At 32.8% G+C, this 19575-nt stretch overlaps 2 protein-coding genes and 1 long non-coding RNA gene across 4 annotated transcripts; all 3 read left to right on the forward strand.

The window, feature by feature from the left end:
* Positions 1–8511: 8511 nt before the first annotated feature.
* LOC117912338 lies at positions 8512–9297 on the forward strand. The gene is made up of 3 exons (XR_004651003.1): positions 8512–8596; positions 8679–8738; positions 9184–9297. It is a non-coding gene; the product is annotated as an uncharacterized LOC117912338 (long non-coding RNA).
* Positions 9298–12795: 3498 nt separating this feature from the next.
* On the forward strand, positions 12796–14593 carry LOC117912960 (HMG1/2-like protein). Of its 2 annotated transcripts, XM_034827781.1 has the most exons (8): positions 12796–13015; positions 13121–13178; positions 13369–13491; positions 13607–13664; positions 13779–13823; positions 13927–14007; positions 14135–14227; positions 14312–14593. In XM_034827781.1, the coding sequence occupies exons 2-8, from the start codon at positions 13129–13131 to the stop codon at positions 14330–14332; spliced, it is 471 nt and encodes a 156-aa protein (XP_034683672.1). In that variant the 5' UTR covers positions 12796–13015; positions 13121–13128; the 3' UTR covers positions 14333–14593. The 2 variants fall into 2 exon arrangements, with proteins under 2 accessions (XP_034683672.1, XP_034683671.1); XM_034827780.1 differs by lacking the exon at positions 12796–13015 and having other exon boundaries at positions 13022–13178.
* Positions 14594–15997: 1404 nt separating this feature from the next.
* Positions 15998–18749, forward strand: LOC117912959 (cancer-related nucleoside-triphosphatase). Its single transcript, XM_034827779.1, has 6 exons — positions 15998–16100; positions 16180–16267; positions 16342–16432; positions 17356–17440; positions 17804–17960; positions 18269–18749. Exons 1-6 carry the CDS (start codon positions 16059–16061, stop codon positions 18382–18384), a joined length of 579 nt encoding a protein of 192 aa, XP_034683670.1. The 5' UTR covers positions 15998–16058; the 3' UTR covers positions 18385–18749.
* The last annotated feature ends 826 nt before the right edge of the window (positions 18750–19575 follow it).

Consider the following 19575-nt stretch of genomic DNA (forward strand, 5'->3'; position numbering starts at 1 on the left):
GGGCAAACCACGCAAGGCATCAAACCAGGTGTCCACATGACCGGATCAGTTGGGTCGATACAAATTTGGTCTGGGCCTTTGTGTATGGGCTGGCCCAGAGCAGTTCCTCGTTTTAGCTGGTCCATAAAACCATACCTTTAGGGACCCTTTGGGTACACATTTTATTTTCTATTTTTAAAATTAAAAAAATAGTAATAATTTTTTTTTTACATAAGATAGAAGAACTTTGAAAATTGAGCTAAAATTTTAAAAAATATAAGGTAAATTTATAAGAGGTTATTTTTTTATGTATAAAACTTACTATTATTTCTTATTTGTAAAAACAAAAAATAAAAATTATATCCACACAAAAAAAATTTAAAAATAAGAAGTGTATCCAAAAGAATATTTACTGTCACTTTTGGTATATTTTCTATTTTTTGTTTTTAAAATCATAAATTATTATTTAAAAATAGAACATTTGTCAAAAATAAAAATAAAAATTTACTATGTTTTTAAAAATTAATTTGTATCTTAATTTTTTTTATATTTTCTTAAGATAAAGCTACTGGACCAACTGTTAAAAACACTTTTCAAAAAAAAAAAAAAACATGAGACTCATTTGGATGAATAAATTTTAATTATTTTTATTTTTTTCAATTTTATTTTCTAAAAAAAATAAATTAATTTATATAATATTAATTAAATTTTAATTTAAGTCTTATGAAAAATAAAATATTTTTAAATTTAAAATATAAAGTTTTTAATATAATATGAATATTAATATTATAATAACATCATAAATTGTATTTATTACAAAAATAATACATATAGTATAAAATGTGAATATTAATTAATGTCTTTATAAATACATGAATTCGATCTAGAAACATCCCGCTCACAAGTTTGAGCTTTCTATCTTGAGATACTTATTCTATGTTAGTTTTTTTTGTCATATGTTTTTGTTGCGATAAATCTAGAGAAGCCTAGGATAAAATGCATGCACCCTACATGATCTAGGGCAAAGGAATAGAGCAATTCGGGATTCTAGCAATGTGATCATGAAATCTGTGGTTGTAGCAATTTCTTTAATGGAATTTGACACATGCGTCTTGGAGCTAAAGTACGTTAGTTGATCAAATAATAGGTGGATTTGTAACTTAAAGACTGGAGAGATAATCTTGATGGGTTGATAGCACTATCCTATTAGATTATGGATATCAGTTTATGGAAGTTTTCATGCAATGAATAGTAGATGATGGACTTGAGCTTTAACTCGTTGTAATTCCATAGGATATTGGAGTGCAATTGACTCTCTTTAGTTGGGGTGTTAGTCAAATTCAAAATTGGATTATAAGGAAACCATTATTTTTCTATGGGTCTTAATGATCCTTACTCGACCTCCTAGTTCATGGTAGCACATTTTGAAGGTATTTTGGGTATGTGAATGCAAGGTTGCACTAGATCTTATGAATTGACTTTTTAAAATGGGATAATTAATTAATTTGATCATATTAGGCCTAATTAATTCATTTTGACCCAAGTGGGTTGGATTAGGTAACCCAAACCCATTTTAGGCTCAAGTCACTTAAGCCCATAAGGAAGCTTGTATAAACCCCTTTAAGGGTTAGGGCTTCACTACTTTCTATTCAGTTTTTTTAGATTCAAGAGAAGGGCCTTAGCCACCCTAATGAGAGAGAGAGAGAGAGAGAAGCCCACCATTTTCTTGTGCCAAGACTCATTTGAAGAGAAATCGGGTGGAAGAACACTAGGTAGATGAGTTACACGACATTTTTTATATTTTTATTGGTTTATAAACAATATGGGAACATTAATATTGCAAGTATGAGTTATAACCTCTATATCTAGTATTTTTATGGTTTTTGTAGTCATAGGTTTCTGTTGCATTACATTTAGAGAAGCTTTAGATAAATGCATGCACCATATGAGATCCAAGGCCACAAAATTGAGCAATCTAAAGTTCCTAACAATTTAGTGCACTATAGGTGACTGTTGGTCCTTTTTAAACTTCGATCGATCCTCGACTAGACCTTGACCAATACTCGACTGAGAAAGATATAACAACTTTTGAATCTTGTTCGCTGAATTCAATAGAAAGGGGAATTTTATGTTTTAAGGTTTTTCCTTCCAAAAAATTTTCAGATTACTTTAAGTTTGGATATGAATGGTGTTCCCTTATTTATAGGTCTGCAACTTTGGCTACTAAAACCACAAATTGTCTTTTAGTCGTTACCTTTTTATTGGTAGTTTTATTCAAGTGCCTAGGTCTTTTGATAATTTTTATTTTATTTAATTTATTTTGAAGAATGTATAAATGTTGGTTAGTGAACTAAGAAATATTTGTTTGGTGAGAAATTAAACTTTGAGTTTGATTAAATTTTTGAGTTTGAATTTTTAAATCAAACCATCTATTACTAATTATTTCAATGGAAATGTAATTTTCACAAGAAAGAATTAAAGCTATTTCTCTATGCACGTGTGCAATTTAAGAGATAATAATAATAATAATAATACACTTTACTCTTACATTCCCAAGTGACTACATTTATCTCCTAAATCACACTATTGATATCACTTACAAAGCCAATATAAACTATGGGGCACATAGCCCCTTCAAAATTCCCAAAAAATGAAAATAAAATAAATATGCTTTAAGATTTGGAAATTAGAAATTTTGGTTCTCCTAAAATATATAAGTTTAGTGTTGCCTATTTAAAAAAAAAAATTAAAAAGAAAAAGTTTGAAACACTTGTAATTGTAATAAGTTCATTCTAAGCCAGTTTTACAACTGCTTGGATTCCTACATTAAAAGTCTTTATGATATCCCACATCAGATAGGGAAGAAAGTTTTTGTCATTATATAAATACGAGTCTCTCTTAACCTTATAAACACATTCTAAAGTTGTAAGAGCCCATTTGGATTCAAAGCAAATAATATCTACACAATTCGGTGCGGATCGTTACAAATGGTATCAGAGTCGATCCTCAACCCAATGTGGATGTCTCTTTAGCCCCATGAGAGATGTTTGTCTATTTAGTCCCGCAATCCCATGGGATACTACAAGGACGTTGTGTCTACATGGGGGTGTTTGTGATATCCTACATTGGATATGAGAGAAAGTTTCTAGTATTATATAAGCATGGGTCCCTCATAACCATGTAAATGCATTTTAAAGTTGTGAAAGTCCTTTTAAGCCTTGTACAAACAATATCTACATGATTGGGTATAGGTTATTACAAAATGGTATTAGAGTCGATGTGAGGGCCTTATGAGGGATGTTTTGTCTATTTGGCCCCACAATCCTAGGGACACAATGAGGAATTATGTTTGCATGACGGGTGTTTGTCATATCCCACATTGGATAAAGGATAAAGTTCCTAGCACTACATAAGTATAGGTCACTTTTAACCATGTAAGTACGTTTTAAAGCCGTGAGTGCCCATTTGGGCCTAGAACAGACAATATCTACACAATTAGGTATAAGTCATTACAAAATGGTATCAAAGCTGATCTTCAACCCCGATGTGGGGGTTTGTTTGGCCCTATGAGGAGTGTTTGTGACCCCATAATCCCATGGGACACAACGAGGACATTGTGTTTGCATGGAGGTGTTTGTGATATCCTACATCAGATAAAGAAGAAAGTTCCTGATACCATATAAGTGTAGATCTCTCTTAACCTTGTAAACGCATTTTAAAACTATGAGAGTCTCTTTGGGCCTAGAGTAAACAATATTTACATGATTAGGAACAAGTCATTACAAAATGGTATCAAAGTCGATACTTGACTCCGATGTAGGAGTTTGTTTGGCTCCATAAGGGGTGTTTCTCTGTTTGGCTTCATAATCCCATAGGACACAACAAGAATGTTGTATTTGCATGAAAGGTGCTTGTGATATCCTTCATCAAATAGGGAAGAAAGTTCTTCACACTATATAAGTATAGGTCCCTCTTAACCTTGTAGACGTGTTTTAAAGTCGTAAGGACCCCTTTGGGTCTAAAACAGACAATATCTACACGATTGGGTGCGGGTCATTACAGTCTCCCAATATAACAACTTTCCCATTCTTCCACTACCTTAAAAGCACTACAATGAAGAATCCCCAACAAGAAACAACATTACATAGTGTGTCATCACAATGCAAGAGCCTCATTGCTCAAACAAGTTAATCTGTAGATTAACAAAACAAGAGAATTAAATGAGCAGAATTTTGAAGCAAAACAGGCTCATAATGTCATAAAACGCCAATTTATACATGAGAACCGAGGAACATGACTTAGCCAAGTTTAACCTTTTGATAGTACTTATGTTAAGGTTTGTTAATTAGCATTGCCAGTTTAGAAAGACTGGCACATGCAAATATCTTCTCAAAACATAATGCAATTATCGTATTACAGGATGGAAATGGTGAAATTGAGGACATCCCTTGGCATGGCAAAGGTTGCAGGTGCTGCAACAATTGCTTTTTAAAAGGGTCCCCATTGGCGTCCCTTACACCATACCATCCAAGAACATGAAAACTCATGTTAGCAATGGTGCAACTTGGGTAAAGGGATGCTTCCTCATGCTCACAACTAACACTTTTTGGGGTTTGTGGCTTGTATTGCATGTAACCTCCTCTATTATATATGCATTCATGCTCCTTTTTATTTAGGAGAAAATGTGGGGAAAAAAAGGCTAATAATGAACTTAGAGCCTTTTGTGTTTTAGATAGTCTCTGAGTATGCTGTCATGACTACCTTCAAGTAGATTGATTACATACTTTCAATTGCTATAAGAATTTGATCTTCAGAGTAAATCCACTTTTATGGTAGGTTGAGACATAGTCTAATAAGTGAGTTGTTGATCTTTGATCTGGAGACAGGTTGAAGTAATGAAAAGTTACCCTGCAAAGCTTCTGCTGACCACTCTTCAGTGCCTTTTGAACTCAATTCAATTTTTTTTCATTGCTATCGCTTTAGAAAGAGACCCTCATGAGTGGAATCTGGGTTGGAACATCATCAGACTCATTGTTGTAGCCTACAAAGTAACCAAACAAGAGATCCATTTCAAATGCTCTCCTCTGCCTGCTTGATACCTCTTATTCATGCATATTTAGAGATGGGTAAGCTGATGGCAACCTTTTGTAGGGAGTTGTTGTGACTGGCATTACATTTACTTACAGACATGGGTGATTGAGAAGACAGGGCTTGTTTTTCTATCCATGTGGTACACCATTGACCCTCATTGCCATCTTATGTTTTGCAATTTTCTTGGGGGAGGTAATTAGTTTGAGAAGGTAACTTGCTCTCACAAGAACCCTCCTAGCCTTTCAATTATGACTATCCATTACAGCTCTATTTTCTTATGTGGTATCTTAGGTGGGATGTTGTTGGTGCAAGGCTATATTATGTTCAATGGACGAAGCGCAAGGAACAAAGGTGGTCATTTCACTCCTAGGCATGATTCTATATGGCAGCTTACACCACAAATTTGATTCTACAAATAGCCTCCTTGAACAGATTTAAACTATAGGAATGGAAATTCAAATCAGGTTAAAGAGGCCAACCCAAACACAACACAAATAATATTCTAGTTAAAAACATAAATTCAAATACTAACTAATCACTAAACAAGAAATACTTTGTATAACTCATTTAATAATTATATATTTCTTATTTTAAAATCAAGTTGAATTATATTTTGTATAATTCTATATACTCAATATCGTAATCAGACATGTTTATTATTCAATCGACTAATTTATTTAAAAATAAAAATAAAATTAAAATAAGTTAAATATGAATTAAATAATTTAAATTTATAATTAGATTAATCAACATGATTATTAAATAAGTCAATTTGATTCAAATTCGTATGATGCAAATGTAAAACTATTAAGCAATAGACCAACAAAGGAACGCTCGGTATTTATTCTTGAATCAATGACAAAGAGTAAGGGCTAGTGATCAATAAAATAAGATTAGTGGGGCATCTTGCTTTTCATAGTAAGCAACTTTCTTTATAAAACTCTTTTTGTATCAAAGTAAAGAGTAGTTTCTCTTATTGAGTTCGTTCTTTTTCTTTTAGGTAAGCTACTTCATTCTTATTATTCATATTCTTCGATTCCAAATCTAATTTGATCCCAAACTTCGGAGTAAGTCCCTAAAAACAATATAATTATTAAACAAGTTTTATAAGTCAATATGAATTTGATGTAAATAAGATTATATTCAACTTAAACCTACACAGTTCGGTGCAGATCGTTACAAATGGTATCAGAGCTAATCCTCAACCCCGATGTGGATGTCTCTTTAGCCCCATGAGGGGTGTTTATCTGTTTGGCCCTACAATCCCATGGGATACAATAAGGACGTTGTGTCTACATGGGATGTTTGTGATATCCCACATTGGATATGAGAGAAAGTTTCTGGTATTATATAAGTATGAGTCTCTCATAACCATGTAAATGCCTTTTAAAGTCATGAAGACCCCTTTAGGCCTTACGCAGACAATATCTACACGATTGAGTATAGGTTATTTCAAAATGGTATCAAAGTCAATGTTAGACCTTGATGTAGGGGCCCTATGAGGGATGTTTTGTCTTCTTGGCCCCACAATCCTAGGGATACAATGAGGAATTATGCTTGCATGACGGGTGTTTGTGATATCTCACATTGGATAAAGGATAAAGCTCCTAACACTATATAAGTATGGGTCACTCTTAACCATGTAGGCACGTTTTAAAGCCGTGAGTGCCCATTTGGGCCTAGAACAAACAATTACTACACAGTTAGGTGTAAGTCATTACAAAATGGTATCAGAGGCGATCTTCGACCCCAATGTGAGGGTTTGTTTGGCCCTGTGAGGAGTGTTTGTTTGTTTGGCTCTATAATCCCATGGGACACAACGAGGACATTGTGTTTGCATGAGGGTGTTTGTGATATCCTACATCGGATAAAGAAGAAAATTCCCAGTACCATATAAGTATAGATCTCTCTTAACCTTGTACACACATTTTAAAATTATGAGAGCCTCTTTGGACTCAGAGCAGACAATATCTACATGGTTAGGAACAAATCATTACAAAATGATATCAAATTAAGTTGATACTTAACTCTGATGTAAGAGTTTGTTTGGCTCCATAAGAGGTGTTTCTCTGTTTGGCTTCATAATCCCATAGGATACAATAAGGATGTTGTGTTTGCATAAGAAGTGTTTGTGATATCCTTCATCAAATAGGGGAGAAAGTTATTGACACTATATAAGTATAGGTCTCTCTTAACCTTGTAAACGTGTTTTAAAGTTGTAAGGAGCCTTTGGGTCTAAAGCGGAAAATATCTACACGATTGGGTGCAGGTCATTACAGTCTCCCAATATAACAACTTTCCCATTCCTCCACTACCTTAAAAGTTAAAAGCACTATAATGAAGAACCCCAAACAAGAAACAACATTACATAGTGTGTCATCACAATGCAAGAGCCCCAAAGCTCAAACAAGTTAATTTGTAGATGAACAAAACAAGATAATCAAATTAGCAGGATTTTGAAGCAAAATAGGCTCATAATGTCATAAAACGCCAATTTATACAAGAGAACCGAGGAACACGACTTAGCTAAGTTTAACCTTTTGATAGTACTTATGTTAAGGTTTGTTAATTAGGATTGCCAGTTTAGAAAGACTGGCACATGCAAATATCTTCTCAAAACAGAATGCAAATATCGTATTACAGGATGGAAATGGTGAAATTGAGGACATCCATTAGCATGGCAAAGGTTGAAGGTGCTGCAACAATTGCTTTTTAAAAGGGTCCCCACTGGCGTCCCTTACACCATACCATCGAAGAACATGAAACTCATGTTAGCTATGGTGCAACTTGGGTAAAGGGATGCTTCCTCGTGCTCACAGCTAACACTTCTTGGGGTTTGTGGCTTGTATTGCAGGTAACCTCTTCTATTATATATGCATTTATGCTCCTTTTTATTAAGGAGAAAATGTGGGAAAAAAAAGGCTGATAATGAACTTAGAACTTTTTGTGTTTTAGATAGTCTTTGAGTATGCTGTCATGACTACCTTCAAGTAGATTGATTACATACTTTCAATTGCTATAAGAATTTGATCTTCAGAGTAAATCCACTTTTATGGTAGGTTGAGACATAGTCTAATAAGTGAGTTGTTGATCTTTGATCTGGAGACAGGTTGAAGTAATGAAAAGTTACCCTGCAAAGCTTCTGCTGACCACTCTTCAGTGCCTTTTGAACTCAATTCAATTTTTTTTCATTGCTATCGCTTTAGAAAGAGACCCTCATGAGTGGAATCTGGGTTGGAACATCATCAGACTCATTGTTGTAGCCTACAAAGTAACCAAACAAGAGATCCATTTCAAATGCTTTCCTCTGCCTGCTTGATACCTCTTATTCATGCATATTTAGAGATGGGTAAGCTGATGGCAACCTTTTGTAGGGAGTTGTTGTGACTGGCATTACATTTACTTGCAGACATGGGTGATTGAGAAGACAGGGCTTGTTTTTCTACCCATGTGGTACGCCATTGACCCTCCTCATTACCATCTTATGTTTTGCAATTTTCTTGGGGGAGGTAATTAGTTTGAGAAGGTAACTTGCTCTCACAAGAACCCTCCTAGCCTTTCAATTATGACTATCCATTACAGCTCTATTTTCTTATGTGGTATCTTAGGTGGGATGTTGTTGGTGCAAGGCTATATTATGTTCTATGGACGAAGCGCAAGGAACAAAGGTGGTCATTTCACTCCTAGGCATGATTCTATATGGCAGCTTACACCACAAATTTGACTCTACAAATAGCCTCCTTGAATAGATTTAAACTATAGGAATGGAAATTCAAATTAGGTTAAAGAGGCCAACCCAAACACAACACAAATAATATTCGAGTTAAAAACATAAATTCAAATACTAACTAATCACTAAACAAGAAATACTTTGTATAACTCATTGAATAATTATATATTTCTTATTTTAAAATCTAGTTGAATTATATTTTGTATAATTCTATATACTCAATTTCGTAATCAGACATGTTTATCATTCAATCGACTAATTTATTTAAAAATAAAATTAAAATTAAAATAAGTCAAATATAGATTAAATAATTTAAATTTATAATTAGATTAATCAACATGATTATTAAATAAGTCAATTTGATTCAAATTCGTATGATGCAGATGTAAAGCTATCAAGCAATAGACCAACAAAGGAACGCTCGGTATTTGTTCTTGAATCAATGACAAAGAGTAAGGGCTAGTGATCAATAAAATAAGATTAGTGGGGCATCTTGCTTTTCATAGTAAGCAACTTTCTTTATAAAACTCTTTTTGTATCACAGTAAAGAGTAGTTTCTCTTATTGAGGTCGTTCTTCTTCTTTTAGGTAAGCTACTTCATTCTTTTTATTCATATTCTTCGATTCCAAATCTAATTTGATCCCAAACTTCGGAGTAAGTCCCTAAAAACAATATAATTATTAAACAAGTTTTATAAGTCAATATGAATTTGATGTAAATACGATTATATTCAACTTAAACCTACAGTTTGAATCCAAAATCAGGCATCGGATTTGCATACTAAAAAATAGAGCCTATCTACACTCAAAGTTGACATATAGGACCCTAGAGACATTTGTTTCAAGAGTTACCAAATCAATATATGGCATGTGAAAGGGCTTCATGTATAGACAGAGAGCTATACAAGAAAGTTAAATGTGTACAAGATTGACCAAATCAATAGTATTTTTTTTCTGACATGATTGCAAAAGCTTCATTCATGATCATGATCACGTCGTGTGAACAAGCCCCTAAAAGGTATATTTCGACGCTTTAGTGTGCCCAGCTAACCATGTGGGTTGGTTCAATCAGTATAGTCTAAAGTAGCAGTTCAGAGCTGCAACCTTACTACTGAGAACGACACCAATACTTGCTGAGCCTAAAACTTCAAATGAAATCAAGTCAATGAAACAGGATTTCTGAGGTAGTGTTTGTTTGTTTGTTTTTAAAATTTAATATTAAATGTAATTTATTTTCAAAATTTAAAGGTTTATTTTATTTTATTTTTACTTATTATTGTTTTTTTTTAAATTTTATTGAGTAAAAAAAAAATCAAAATATTTGATATTTTCTTTTATTAAATAGAAAAAAATCAAAATATTTGATTTTTAGCTAAATGTTAAAAATAAATTTTTAAAACAACTGAAAACATAATTTTAATATGTTTTCCATCATATTAATAATTAATATTTAACAATAATAAAGTAATTTAAAATACACAATTTAATACTTAATGCTAGTAAGTTATATTTGGAATTAAGTTAAGTTAAATTAAATTAAATTTCATTTAGATTTAAGTTTTAAAAAAAAAAACAGCTTTGGAAAAATCTTCCATGATAAATTTGGATTGACACAGTCAAAAATTGGATTTGAAAATTGAAAAAAAGGAAAAGACAGATGCATTTTGACAAATTGATAAATTAAAATGTAAAAAAAAATTAAAATTTTAATCAATAATTATTTTTATATTTTTCTTCACGTTCATTTTATTTATTTTCTTTGATGATATTAAGATTAAATAATTTTAAAATATAAAAAATTTCAATTAATTTTAATTATATTTTATTTTATTTCATATTTGTCATAATGAAACCAAATAAAAAACTTTATTTAGTACTTTTCGGAAACATACATAGCCTAATAAAACCGAGCCATGACAAGGGTCTTTATTTCGATTTCACACATTTGATAAATAAATTTAACCTCTTTTTAATTTATATAGCTTGTGTTCATTGACATATTAATTTATCTTACGGTTACTTCGGTCATGTTTTTTAAAAAAGTAAAAAATTAACCTTTTGATGTTCTAAAAGTAAATTCTTTGACAAGTTATTTTTTTAATAAATTTTACTATAAACAAAAAATTAAAATTTCATTTAATAAATTATTTTAATTTAAAAAAAAATACATTTTCGATTTTGATTTTGTTAAAAAAAAATCAAATTCAAATTATATAATATTAATTAATTAATTAAATTTAATTCAAGTTTTATTGAAAATAAAAAATAGTTTTAATTAAATATGGGTACTAATATAATAAAATCATAAGTTACATTTTTTTATTAAAATTGATCATAATTATTATATATTATAAAATATGTGTATTAACATCGTAAAGACTTAATCAACTTTTTTTATTTATTATTACAATTAAATAATAATAATTACTAATAATATTTTTATTTAAAATAAATTTAGAAACAAATAATGTTTACTTTTTTAATATGTAAATTAGTCAATTTTTTCCAATCACATCTATTCAAACGACGTATTTTGGACTAATTTTGATTTAGTTTACAATTGATTGAGCAGATATTTTGAGTTACAAATCATTCTTAAACATTAGTAATAAAGAATTTAAAGTATTAAATCTCATTTAATTGGTTTTTACTTGATTTAGAATCTATTTACTCGGTGAAAAAAAAAAAAAAAAAACATTAGAGTCAAGACTTATTTTGCGTTAATTTTGCTTTATTATATTTTTATGTTAATTGGATTTATTTTTAATTTTCAAATTATAAGATTTGTTGTTTTTTGAGTTTCAAATACATTAAAGTCTTGTTTGATTTTGAGTCTATTTATCTAATAAAAAAATTTAGAAAAATATAATTTTACACAAAAGATCAATTTTTGTCCTTAGATTTTTTAATTTGATAAGTATTTAAGTACTAAATTATTTTTAATATTTATTAGATTTTTTTAATAAATCAAACATATCATATCTTATTTGATTTGATTTTTTTTTAAATAAATAATTATATGTAAGAAGAAAGTAACAAAATCATTCATGATCAATTTTCCTCCATGTTTTTTTTTTTTCAATTTTAATATTATTTGATTTGAAATCTATGTACCTATTGAAAAATTTTAAAGAAATAAAAAAATGTAATTAAGAGAAAAATCATATATATATTTTTTTATCAATTGGTGGAAAGAAAATAAGAAAAAAAAAACATTATATTCTTGTTTTTAAATTTTATTTTTATTTCTCCATCTTTCTTTTTGTTTTTAAAAACACGTGAAAATATTTTATAATTATTCACTCAAAAGTATCCCCATTTCTATTTTTAGAAATTATTTCTATAGAACAACTCCTAATCAAAATTATAAATAAAAAATTATTATTAAATCATTAGTAGGCCACTATCGTTAGATTTTAATCAACCATTAGTTTGGACATCTTATCAAAGCCAAGTTGACAAAGCTGCCTAGGAATCATGGGACCATCCACACTTGGGTGGCTTCCAAAAATTAGATACAACCTCTTTGTAAAATTGCGATGAAGATGCTAAGTTTGTGAGCATTTGGAAGGTATTTCTTCCATGCCATAAGTTGCCAAAAAGGGAAGGCTCCCTTTCATCTCTGAAATTACGACGGTCCATGTGATCGATATTCAATGTATCTACTTGCTTCATCATGCTCTTAATATTATCATCCACCTATACCTAAAACCAAAGTACTTGAAAAATGAACGTTATCATTTTGCTTTGTTATTTTTTTATTTTTTTATTTTAATTTTTTTTTTAACTTTTGCTTGAAATGGGAGAATTTTATTGGTATTTGGGGGTGTTAGTAGTACTGTGAGAATAAATACCAACGTGGTGGGCAAGGAGGCGGTCGGGAGAAACAGTGTAAGGCCACGTCTCTTCGGGAGGAGTAGGTGGGGGAGAGCGAGGAAGGGGAAGAAGAAACACAAAGGAAAGCACAAAGGCAGTAGAAGGGGGTGGAGCCAATAGAGTGAGAGCACACGGATCGATGACGTGGCAAAGATTTTTGAAATCCCGCCTAAACCCGGACTTCAATTGTTTCCTGATTCAATTTTAATTTTCTTTCCAACCCCTCTTCTTATCTCTCCCTTTCCCCACACACATCACACCAAGGCCAGCGTATATCTCTATTATTCCTGTCCCCTTATCTCTCTCTATCTCTCTTTCTACGAAGCCCTAACTCCACCAGGTAACTCGCCTCCTCCCCCTCTAACTCAGTCCGTTTTTGCCGGTTTTCGCCGATTCTCGGCCGATTCTCATCGGTTTCGGCGGTTTGGGCGGTTTTGCGTTGCAGGATTCGCTATGAAGGGAGGTAAATCGAAGGCCGCTGAGGCGAAGAGAGCTGATAGCAAGTGAGTTGTTTTTTTTTCATCATTTTCGTGTTTTTGTCTCTGTCTAAAAATTTCTTCTGATTCTGATCTCGGATCTGAGATCTCCTGCGTATTTGTTAGAATAGTTGGATTTTTTCTTATTCCATTTGTATATGCGAAAGAGATTGATTGATTTTTGTGTGTGTGTGTGTGTTTTCCCCCTTTATTTTAGCGCTAGGCTTTCTGTGAAGAAGAAAGGTGCCGCTGCCGTCGGAAAAAAGACGGCTAAGAAGGAGAAGGCTGTAAAGGATCCAAACAAGCCGAAGAGGCCTGCTAGTGCCTTCTTCGTTTTCATGTACTGAATCTCGCTAGAAACGTTGACCAGATCTGTCATTTTTTCCTTCCGATTTTTAGGTTTTTTATTTAATCCATTCTGATGTGAGAATCTCTTTATCCTTCGTTGAATGAAGGGAGGAGTTTAGGAAGCAGTACAAAGAAAAGCATCCAGCCAATAAATCTGTGTCTGTTGTAAGTAAACTTATTTCTTTAGATCTACTAATTCCTGGAGAAATAATTTTGATATATTTTTCGATTTTATTCACTTATTTCTTTTATTCTGTGATAATTGTTGGACCGAAATAGGTCGGTAAAGCTGGTGGTGATAAATGGAAATCGTTGTCAGAAGCTGTGAGTATTAAAACAGAACCAATATCATTTATTTGTTTGGAGACAAATTGAATCTAATTTGTTTATTTTTCGTTTATTTTCTTCAAAATTTGGAAAAATTCAGGAGAAAGCGCCCTATGTAGCAAAGGCAGAGAAAAGGAAAACTGAATACAACAAGAGCATGCAGGCCTACAACAAGAGAATGGTGCGCATTTCTCTTCTTTTTTAATTTATTTATTTTATTCATGTTAATTCCAAAAGTTATTTGTTTTATAAATGTTTTATAAGTAGAATTCCTAAGTTGACTCGCGACTATTGAATTCGCTCAATAGGCTGAGGGACCGACTGCTGCTGAGGAGGAAGAGTCTGACAAATCTAGGTCTGAGGTGAACGACGACGAGGAAGACGAGGATGAGAGTGGAGAGGTTAATTAAAACTTTTCTGAGAAAAGTATGGTGTGGTTAATTAAAATTAGTTGTACTGAGATGGTGATTTCTTTGTGTTTGCAGGAAGAAGATGATGAAGAGTAGGGAACCAGCAGTGAAGGATGTCAACAAGGGAGATCTGCCAGTTGTGTAGGATCGCTAGGATATCATGACTCCCATTTCTGATAACTCTATCAAGATAAATAGTTCTTTTTTTGTTTTTTTTTTTTTTTTTTTTTTTATGAAATTTCGGCTGCTCCCATTTTAGGTGAAAGCTTAGTTTCAGGAGCGGCCTCGTTCATATGGCCATGTACTCATCTTTTCTTAATGCTCAATGATTCAGCTAGGTTTTTCTGTCTCCTTGAATTTCGCTTTGTTAATCGCTTTGTGGTGTGAATGCTTCATTATATTGTTGGTTTTTTTACCATTACTGTCATTAAGGCCCATGGGTACTAATGTGGGTATTTCCCCCGACGAGTCTGTGTCCTTCATTGATGGTTAAAGAGTGAATAGTTTGTTCTTGGTTTTGGGGTCTCTAAAATATCTGAAACGGTGGTTTTTGTTGTGCCTTGTCAGTCTCACTCGCATCCTGTCACGTGGTATTAGGTCTGGTCCCCGGGCGAATGTGAAACGTGGTAAATGTGCTAGGCACAGGTTTACCTGCAACCACAGATTTGGTGGTTTGGTCATTTTTTTGGCCTCTACGCTATAGGTTATTGCTCTGACTTTTGTGGTCTGTCTATTTGAGCTGAAAATAATGGAAGATGATTTGTACGTCATCTTCACGTGTGCCTCTTCCGTGGACAACAAGCTTTTATTTTTCAGATCTTGAAAAATCAGATTGAGCATTGTAATTTTGGTGTTTAAAATTCGAAATCAGGATGGAGCAAGTGCGCATGTGGTGATGTTTTTATAGTTGTCATCAGACGCCTTCGTATAAGAAGAGAGTTCTGCATTGCCAAGATTTTTCATTGTCACATTTTTTATCATAAAAGAGGAAGAACACAATTTTAAGCAGCAGTTATATCCTTGCGCGAGAATTGCGAAATTCATCTGCTGGAATTTTCACTGGTTCCATTTATGTTTTGAAGCTTAGATGGCATACGAATGTGACCTTTTTATTGGTTTGGCCGCACTGTGAGATTGGGGTTTAACAGATGATTGGTAGCAGTATTTTTTCAAGGTGTCAAAATCAAGACTTGCAATTTCAACGCAAGTCATACCATTTGCGGTTAAGCAGTTTGGATCAGTTACCAAAATACGCAAAACATAATGGATGAAATCTTGGCTTTTGGCAACCCTGCTTGTGTCTTGTGAGCTCGTCGGCCTCCAAGTCAATCTGTCTCACTAATCCACCAAATATGATCGTGGCGCCTCATGGGGCTTGTGATTCAGTCCAAGTCATATTTTATATTATCTAATGTGTATATGGAAAACGCTGAAATTGTTTATCACATATCGGACAACTGGTGGCTATTACGGAATAACTTGGAGAATTGATATTGTTTGAAGTGGAGGTCTATATCATATCTCTGATATTTTGGGCAAAATGAGTTTTCAAGTTTGATGAACCATTTTTATCATTAACGGAGGAGGGTGGGGGTGGATGGGGGAAGTAGACAAAAAATAATTATTGGAGGAATGTAGATTAGCGACACCATTGACATATAGATATAAATATAATATTATTTGGGGTTATTTGGTTAAGAAGGTTGAAATAACGCCCATATTAAATTATTAATTATTAAATCAGTCGGTTATGAAGCGGTTGCCGGTATTATCCTTAGAAAAGGCGGAGGGAAGTGAGAGTTGAGGCTTGGAGACGGTGAGAATGGCAGGTCCCGGTAAATGCTTCCTCGTTACTGGCCCTCCTGTAAGTTATAAAATCTCGAAACTCAATCCTCCTGTCATTCAAAATGAATATGTGATTAAAAAGGAATGAATTTTGTCAGGGCGTGGGTAAGACCACTCTGATAACGAGGGTGCTGGAGACTCTCAAAATCTCAAACCCTAATTTGAAGGTTCAGGGTTTCTACACTAGTAAGTTTCTCTCTCTCTCTCTTTGTTTGAATATTTGATAATAGGCGATGATATTTTAAATTATGAATGCATAGGCGAGGTGAGAGAAGCCAGTGAAAGAGTTGGGTTCCAAGTGGTTACATTAGATGGTCGCAAGGGACCTCTCGCCTCTTCTTCTATTTCCAGGTACTCTTTGCTTCTTTCTTACCTGCCTTACTATCCTACAACACCCTTTCTCTATGCTCAATGTCAGCGACCCATCTTATCTTACATGTTCCCATCTCATGCCCATTTCTATGCATTAATTTCATTCATTTGCATTTCACCAAGTTATTTGATGGTGGGTATGGAATACCCCCACAACCAAATCTTGGGTCAGGTAAACAGACTATCAATTCAATTTCTTCCTTCTCTCTCTCTCTCTCTCTCTCTCTCTCTGTTTGTATTTATCTTAGCCTTTTACATATAATTGTAATCCAGATTATCAATCCAATTTCGAAAATTTCACTATCATTCCAATTGAGGATTCAAGCTTTTGTTTATTTCTTGATCATAATAGTAGTAAGGAAAGGAAATTATGGTATAATTAGCTGATCTATTACTGAAAGCACCAAAACGGAGCAATGACTAATTCAAATAATGTATTCATTGACTGCTTCTTAGACCATATCTGTCTACATATAATAGGCATTACAATTTTTCCAATGTTACAATTTTTCTACATTCTTAATTATATGACTTCTACCAAATTGCATGGTTTTGTTAACTCTGAAGGCCATTTCCTGCCAGAGCTTTTTATATTGAATAGAAACTACTTTTCTTAGAACACATTTGGGAGTGATTTTGAGAGAGTTAAAAGTTCTTCATAATGCTTGGAAGTGGTACCTTGAAGAAATTTAGTGTTTATCAAACTTTTGAAAATCACTTTTTAAAAACCTGAAGAATTGTTTGCAGTGATTCATAGAGAGTCACTTTGTGGGCTATTCTTCCAAAAATCACTTTTGAGAAGTGCTACAAACTAAAAGCGTTTGAATGAAAATTAAATCACTACCAAACAGGTTCTTAGTCATGTGTTCCATCTCCAACTGAAGTGTCTTGTGCAATTGCAGCCCAGAGTCTCTAAGATGGCCTAGTGTTGGGAAGTACAGAGTGGATATAGCATCCTTTGAGGCATTAGCATTGCCCGAGTTGCAGGTGGGCTGTTTTCTTTTATCTTTAAAGTGTTTCTGAGGAATAATCTTTAATGTCAGTGATTCTATTATAGTACCAGAGAGAACGGAGGCAGGCAAGGGGACTTTCTACATGTTGAAGCCCTCCTGACTCGTATGTGTATGATAAATCAGTGGTGGAGCATAGACTAAAATTAGAGTTTCTAGATGCCTAAATTTCGAAAAGTTCCAAGTTTCTTACTGGATTGGCAAGTTCCAAATATTTCAACTGTTAAATGTCAAAATTCTTGATTTGTCATTTCAGTTCTCTTTATTATATTTATTATTGTTATTTTTACATTTTATTATTGTGGAAGTGGTTTTAAGAATTGTGCATTTTAGAAACCAGGTGAAAGAAGACACTGATCTTTTCATCATCGACGAGGTTGGTAAAATGGAGCTGTTCAGTTCATCATTCTTTCCTGCTGTTCTAAGAGTTCTGGAATCAAATATTCCAGTTTTGGCCTCCATCCCAATTCCAAAATTCGGCCGAGATATACCTGGAGGTACACATTTGTCCAACACGTATCTTACTACCATATATTCATAATCACCTGAAAAGGCTTTGGCAAATGCAAAATGTGCTTGTAAAAGAAGTTTGATATGTACCCTTTTTCTCCTTAGAAATCCCCTCATTTGTTGTGTCCTCTCTATTCTATAAGACAGAGGATGGAGGGTATGCAACAAAAGGGTCCATATTGGTCTATCCTAAAGTTTGGTTCAACAGTTTCTAGGATAATTTACTTAAAAAGCTGTCTGTTACTTGCCTTATGTTCTGGATTTACCTATAACTAGGATGTCTGAAATTCTACAGTTGCACGGTTGAGGAATCATCCAGGAGCAACAATTTTCACTTTGAACACCGGCAACAGGGATTTTGTTAAAGAACAGATTTACTCCCAACTCAGAGACTTACTACAGAAGCATTAGGTGTTGCTCAGGTGTGCTTTAAAATTGTGTTTGCTGTGGCTCTTCCGCAAAGTCAAGGACAATCCTTCGTGGCTTGATAAAATTTTACCTTGTAAGAGATGTATTGGCAGCTCATGTAATTGTTTTTATCTTGGGCTTTAAAAGGTAGCCTTTATGGCTGGTCAGGGTTTCAACTCTCCTGTTTGACTACTTCTGCTTCAAACTTTTGCACTTCCCCCCTGTGGGGAACTAACTGAATCAGCACACTTTTGTTCAGCTGATTATTATTATTTTTTTTTCAAAAAAGGGACCCAAAATGTCAAATTTACATAATGAAACTCTGTTAAAAGTAATGATTAATAAAAAAGAGGCTTTTCAGTTTTCAACTGTCAAATTTTTTTCTCCTCTTATTGTTTCATCTTAGCATTTACTTACTGTCATCATCTTACTTCTTTCATACTCTTATTTGATGCTTCTCTCTCCATCAGTGGTTGTTGCTAGTCTTCTCACAAATTTCACACCTATCCACTTGAAAGAAAGTCAATATTGAAATTCAAAATACCTTCTCTGTTTTTGTAATTTTGTGTTTTGAGTCTGATATTATATTTGACTTTGTGGCTGGTTTTTAAAGTAGATGTTGATAGATTTGAAATGTGCTTTATGATATCTTTCTATTTTACCTTTATACAAATTCAAACCCTATTATCAGTTTTTGATTTTTATCTCAAACAATCAATTTAGGGAGGATGCAGACCGTACAAATTTCGGCGTCTATTCTCCCATCCATCAAATAAGATGTGTAAACCTAAAAAAATTTCCCCCAGGAAGAAGTTTCAAAAATAAATTTTTGTTTTTTAAAACAAAAAAAGGAAAATATGTTTGATAAATTAGAGAATAGAATATATTTTAACTAGTTTAGTTGTTTTCATTAATTTTTTGTTTCAAAAAATAATTTTACAAATGCGGAGGACGGTTAAAAATAAAGTGATATAGATGAATATTATTTTTTAAAAAATATTTGAAAATATTAGAGAATAATTTTAAAATTCAATAATCAAAAATTATTTATTAGAACTGTTTTTGAAAATATTTTTTAAATTGAGTCAAATCCTTTATGTTCTCTAAATAATTTTTCAAATATTTTAAATTCATTATAAATTTTAACCAATTTTCTATCCATACTGCAGAAGTAAATTCAATCAAAAACATATA

Source organism: Vitis riparia, chromosome 4, assembly GCF_004353265.1.
Source record: "Vitis riparia cultivar Riparia Gloire de Montpellier isolate 1030 chromosome 4, EGFV_Vit.rip_1.0, whole genome shotgun sequence".
NCBI lineage: Eukaryota > Viridiplantae > Streptophyta > Magnoliopsida > Vitales > Vitaceae > Vitis > Vitis riparia.

Coding starts and splice junctions, on each gene's coding strand:
- LOC117912960 (XM_034827781.1), top strand. CDS start 13,129: ATGAAGGGAGGTAAATCGAAGGCCGCTGAGGCGAAGAGAGCTGATAGC. Junction 13,665..13,778: donor CCAATAAATCTGTGTCTGTT/GTAAGTAAACTT, acceptor GGACCGAAATAG/GTCGGTAAAGCTGGTGGTGA. Junction 14,008..14,134: donor AGGCCTACAACAAGAGAATG/GTGCGCATTTCT, acceptor TTCGCTCAATAG/GCTGAGGGACCGACTGCTGC.
- LOC117912959 (XM_034827779.1), top strand. CDS start 16,059: ATGGCAGGTCCCGGTAAATGCTTCCTCGTTACTGGCCCTCCT. Junction 16,101..16,179: donor TCCTCGTTACTGGCCCTCCT/GTAAGTTATAAA, acceptor GAATTTTGTCAG/GGCGTGGGTAAGACCACTCT. Junction 16,268..16,341: donor GGTTCAGGGTTTCTACACTA/GTAAGTTTCTCT, acceptor ATGAATGCATAG/GCGAGGTGAGAGAAGCCAGT.